The sequence below is a fragment of the Belonocnema kinseyi genome, chromosome 9 (genome assembly GCF_010883055.1).
Source record: "Belonocnema kinseyi isolate 2016_QV_RU_SX_M_011 chromosome 9, B_treatae_v1, whole genome shotgun sequence".
Classification (NCBI taxonomy): Eukaryota; Metazoa; Arthropoda; class Insecta; order Hymenoptera; family Cynipidae; genus Belonocnema; species Belonocnema kinseyi.
In genome coordinates this window covers 75743331-75748942 of record NC_046665.1, presented here as the reverse complement: position 1 = coordinate 75748942, position 5612 = coordinate 75743331, and the positions used below count along the sequence as shown (strand labels likewise).

Below are 5612 nucleotides of genomic sequence, written 5' to 3'. Positions count from 1 at the left end.
ACGGGGTGACGGAAAACGAGAGTTTGGTGTCATTTGAAATCTTTAAAAACTTGTAACATAGAGCGCAAAAGGCAAGCGAGGAATATGTCATAATATTTGTGAATATTAAGGGATATTTCGAAATATTTTAGAATATCAAAAATATTTGAGATCATAAAGAATATCAGGAATATTAAAGTGATCGACGTATCTGGAATGTATCGATGTATCTGGGACGAATCAAATCTCAGTGCCCAGGGAGTTCGTGATGCAGTGAAATATGAAAGGGATGATATGTATTACGTTTTAATACCCTCGAAACACTGCTTTGGGACCTTCCGCAGTCACGTCTTAGTTGTCGAGTACCAACGTGGGGTCCTGAGCAGCTGAGGCTAATATCGCAAATTCATTATTAACTCTGTTAACAGTTTTTCGCCGATTCCTTTTTTTACATATACACTTCCGTCAGTGGAGAATTTGTTAAACAACCGGTAAAAAGAGGCGCGTGTCCGTACACTGTCTGGAAAACGTTGACAAAAAGATTGACAGCATGCACGATATTCCAGCCACTTTCTCCATAAATGTGAATAATTTCAATTTTATCTTTTACAGATAAAACCTCCATTTAAAAAGTAATGAGGTGAAGTAATGAGGGAATACAACGATAACTGATCAAAAGCAAAAGAACTCAAACAGCACAACCAAACCACCAAAATCAAAGAATCTAAGAAATTATCTATGGTATAAGATTCAGGAAAGGTTAGGCTAAGATCCGTTGTAAGTTTTTATCATCGACATATCGAAATGGACCGGTAACGCTTTGGGGAGAACTGAAATGGGCTTTGGAGAGCGAAAAAACATATGAGACGTAGACCTACCTTTATCTATGTCAGGACTATGTCAAGTGAATTGGTGGCCCCGGGTATTGCCTAAATATTCTGTACGGTTAATTTAAAAAAAAGATAAACAATACATTAGAAATTTGTAGTTATAATAAATTGAATTTTAAAGAACATTCATGTAAAATAAGCTGTTTCAGATAGATTATTTTAAAAACTTGGTAACCTTGAATTCTTCTTGAAATTGGATTGAAAATGCTACAATAATAATCGTTTTGTGAGTTCAAAAATAATGTAAAAATTGTCAAAAATTTGAATAATATTTCTATAACATAAAAAATAACCATTTGTATTGCATAGGTACAAAACTTCATATTTTGAGGTTTTGTTTTTGTTGTAACATTTTTTATTTTACTATATTCAATAATTTTACTTACGTATGTAAACATATCCCCATATTAACGTCTTGACAACGCCCATAGACTACACAAGCTGCCACCATTTTTTATATTTATTTACAATGAATTATAATTAAATAAATTATAAATAAATAAATTCTGAAAAGTGCGATAAATGTTACATTATTGGGGCGCTCGCGACACAAAGCACGGTCCTGTGCTGCGCCAAACTTCACCCAAAGAAAATATTCTCGACCAATCAGCTTTATTAAGAAAGAGATAGGTCTACGTCTCATATGTTTTTTCTCTCTCTAAAGCCAATTACCGTTCCCCCACAGCATTACCGGTCCATTTCTATATGTCGATGGTTTTTATCCCATATCATTTGTTTTGAAACAAGGGAAAGACTTATTGTACATTGAGTGTAGTCTACGCGAGTCGGATCGAAACCGTATTTCTGTGTACGCATTCGAAAGGAGCCAAAATTATTTACACAGCGGCTGCGCGCTATGAGACAATCAAAGGACTTTGTAAAGAAGTGGGTGAAGCTGACGATTTGCCAGACAGGGATAATGGACGCGTGACCACGGAAAAGGAATACAAGATGATTATCGAGCTTTTTGAGAAGCAACCTACCTATAATTTGCGGCGAAAATAAAAAGTTTTTAATCATGACATTTTTCCGTTAGTTGCACATTTCTTGAGATATTTCAAATTCAGCGAGGCAGTGCCAGTCGCTATATTTATCCATATCATTAATAAAATAGTATATTGTGCTACAAGTGCGGAAAGTAAGCAGTGCCATACGAGTGCTAAAATAGCTATACGAGCTATAGGTGAATTGAAGGGGAAACGATCCGAAGAGTCGAGAAACAATAATAACAAATTTCTAGAAATTTAAGGTATTCAAAGCTTTTTGGAAGAAAATAAAAATTTTCGGAAATTTACCCACGTGGACAGATTTTCCGAAAAGTGCTCCATGGAAATTCTATGGAAATTCTAGTGGGAAATTCCATTAAATTTACGTAGAAATTCTACTTACTTTCCGTTTGCAATTCACAGCTTGAAATGGACTTCGGAAGTTCCTATCAAAAATGTTGGTATCAGTAACACTACCCTAGGTCGACTCGGGTAAATCACGACCATCGTCCAGACAAACTTAGTTTGCACCAAGTGCAAAAAATATTTGTTCCTCGAGGAAGTTGAGATCTAAATGAACCTTGGAGGCAACCAACTAATTTTTTTCATGACTCGTCATTGTACAATAACCTACAAATGCACCAGGTGTAAAAAATACATTTCCCTCGAGTAAGTTGAGTTCTAAATGAACCTTGGAGGCAACAAATCAAATTTTTTGAATGTATGTCACTTTACAATAACCTACAAGTGCACCAGGTGTAAAAAATACATCTCCCTCGAGTAAGTTGAGTTCTAAATGAACCTTGGAGGCAACCAATCAAATTTTTTGAATGTATGTCACTTTACAATAACCTACAAGTGCACCAGGTGTAAAAAATACATCTCCCTCGAGGAAGTTGAGTTCTAAATGAACCTTGGAGGCAAACAACCAAATTTTTTGAATGTACGTTACTTTACAATAACGTACAAATGAATCAGCTGTAAAAAATACATCTCTCTCGAGGAAGTTGAGTTATAAATTAATCTTGGAGGCGATAAAGAATTTTTTCATGACTCGTCATTGTACAATGACAATTGGTTGGTTGCCTCCAAGTTCAGTTTAGAACTTAACTTCCTCGATCGAGATGTATTTTTGACACCTGATGCACTTGAAGGTTATGGTATAATGACGAGTTATGAAAAAAATGGGTTGGTTGCCTCCAAGGTTCATTTACAACTCAACTTCCTCGAGGGAGATATATTTTTTACACCTGGTGCAGTTGGAGGTTATTGTACAATGGCGAGTCAAGTAAAAAATTGGTTGTTTGCCTCCGAGGGTCATTTAGAACTCAACGCCCCCGAGGGAGATATATTTTTTATACCTGGAGCACTTGTGGGTTATTGTCTCATGACGAGTTCTGAAAAAATTGATTGGTTGCCTCCAAGTTTCATTTAAAACTCAACTTCCTCGAGGAAGAAATATTTTTTGCACTTGGTGCAAACTAAATTTGTTGGGACGATAGTCGTGACCTACGTGAGTCGACCTGAATATTTGCTGCTGAACATTTCAGGCTGCTATTGATAGCAACATTTTTTATAGGAACTTCCAGAGTCCATTTCATGCTGCGAATTGCAGACGGAAAGTTAGTAGAAGTTCTACGGAATTTCAAGGGGATTTTCGCATAATTGCCAGCTGGAATCTCCGTTGAATTTCCGTGGAGCACTTTCCGGGGAATCTTTCTATGTGGATATGGAAAATTGTTCAATTTCCAAAATTTACGGAAATTTATGGAAAATTGCTAACTCACCGGAAATTTCAGGTATCCTGAAATTTCCAACATTTGTGGTAATTTTCCGAAATTTACTGTTAATTTATTGTAATTCATCAGTGATTTATAATAACTTATCACTTCGAGGTTATCCAATTACTATTCACTGCTCACAATCAGTCTCCCAAGCGTCAAATCATAATGAAGTGAGGCTACCTGGTAAGAAAAGAAAAATTCAGAATCTCAATTCCCCTTAATACGTGAATTTTCCTCCGTCGAAAGTTCCACCAAAGAGTAGAAAAAAAGAAAAATCTATTCTTTTTAATCGACTTAGAAAAATTTAGTGAAAGCGTATTGAGAGAAATTAAAAAATGAAGAAGTGCAAAAGTAAGAATAGGAAGACAGAAAATAATGTCACTTTGAAGACGGAAAACCTAGTCCTTTTAATCGATCAGTTATAAATATAAAATAATTATAATATGCATGTGCACATATTTTTTGAACATATTAAAGGGAATTCAATAAGTCGGAAATACAGCATGTAAGTATGAAATTAAAAATAACTATGACAGGTGTATCTACTGATCGGATTAATAGGAATTAAAAAAGTGGAAAATATATTTGCGTGTATGGAATACAACACAAGTATCAATCGTAAAGGCAATAAAAAAGAATTGGTTTCAGAGATAAACCTATTCTTTCGTTGGACACTTCTTCCAATAGAAAATTAGCACATTGAAAAAAATTAAAAAATTCTCACTCTTTTCTTAAAATCTGATAATATTAATTTTTCTCTATTCTTCTCTTCATAACGGGTATGATAACGGCGGTGCTAGAAAGTAATTCTGAATTGAAATGTGTATGCGCAACAGCAAGAAAAAATAATCTAGCTCGAACTGCGCAGGCACAGCAGCTAGAAAAAGTCTTTTTATTCCTGGTTTTTACCACGGTTTTGGAATTGGTTACTTCCCGTACGCAAAACATGTCACGAAAAGCAAACATTTCGTGCATGCGTTACAATGCAGCTCCGAAGCACCTCCGCCGTACACTCATCACAACTTGTCGAGCTGTCACATAGGCCTGCAATTTGCATCGCCCCTCTCTATATCAATGACAAATAGGAACTAAAAAAGTTACCAGATGGTGATGGTGATGGTGATGGTGATCAAGATTGTGAAAATATCAATATAGATGCGATCTTATTCAGGAACATAATTTGATGGTTTCAGACACAAGGTGAATTAAGGGCTGTGTAGCGGTCCCAACGACAAGCGAACACTTTGTTTTTATGAAAGCTTTTTAAATATTAAAAAGATTTGTGTGTTTAGATCTTTGCTCAAAATTAATTAATTAATTAAGTAGGTAAGATTAATTTTTCAAAAATTGTTAATTACTTTATAATTAAATAATGAAAAATACTTATTTTTCGGTCTTTGCATTTTTTAGCTCATTGAAATTTCAATTTCTAGTCTTAAATGTACGAGAAATTAATGTTTTACTACGAATAATGACGAATAAATCAAATATAAGTATTTAAACATTTTTGACATAAGCAAATTCATTGTTTGGATATTTTTGAAGGAATATGGTAAATTCTGTTGTATAAATTAGCTGCATTCTATTTGTAAAAGAAACTGCCGCAGCCGATTTTAGAATCTATTTTAATCTTCAATAATATTTAAAGCAATACAGCAGCAAAATTAGAAATTTAAACAATATAATTTTTGTCTCTGAAAAAGTTACTTAAATAAACTCGTTTTTGATTATAATTAAATACTAAAGATAGATTTCAACTACATCAAAATTATATTAGACATTTAACGTAATTGTTATAAAGAATAGATTGAAAGAAACAATCGATTGTAACAATATCTTGTCGACCAAAATTAGCGTGTACTAAAATCGTATTTACCAGGTGTATACATATGAAACCGGTATTGCCATTTAGCGGCCAGTAGGTACACTTGTAGGCACTGTCGGAACTTACCATTTGTGCTAATTGGCGTATT

The 5612-nt window shown here is 34.3% G+C and overlaps 1 protein-coding gene across 7 annotated transcripts in view; it reads right to left on the bottom strand.

Moving 5' to 3' along the window:
- Positions 1-5612, bottom strand: part of LOC117180344 (glucose dehydrogenase [FAD, quinone]-like) — a 72565-nt gene that overhangs the window by 34217 nt on the left and 32736 nt on the right. The window contains exon 1 of one of the 7 annotated variants that reach the window (XM_033372791.1): positions 5591-5606. The exons of the other annotated variants lie outside the window; for them this stretch is intronic. Coding sequence (XP_033228682.1) covers positions 5591-5593 — 3 coding nt within the window. The 5' untranslated portion in view covers positions 5594-5606. Of the gene's footprint in view, positions 1-5590; positions 5607-5612 lie in introns of those variants that run through there. 7 annotated transcript variants of the gene reach the window in all.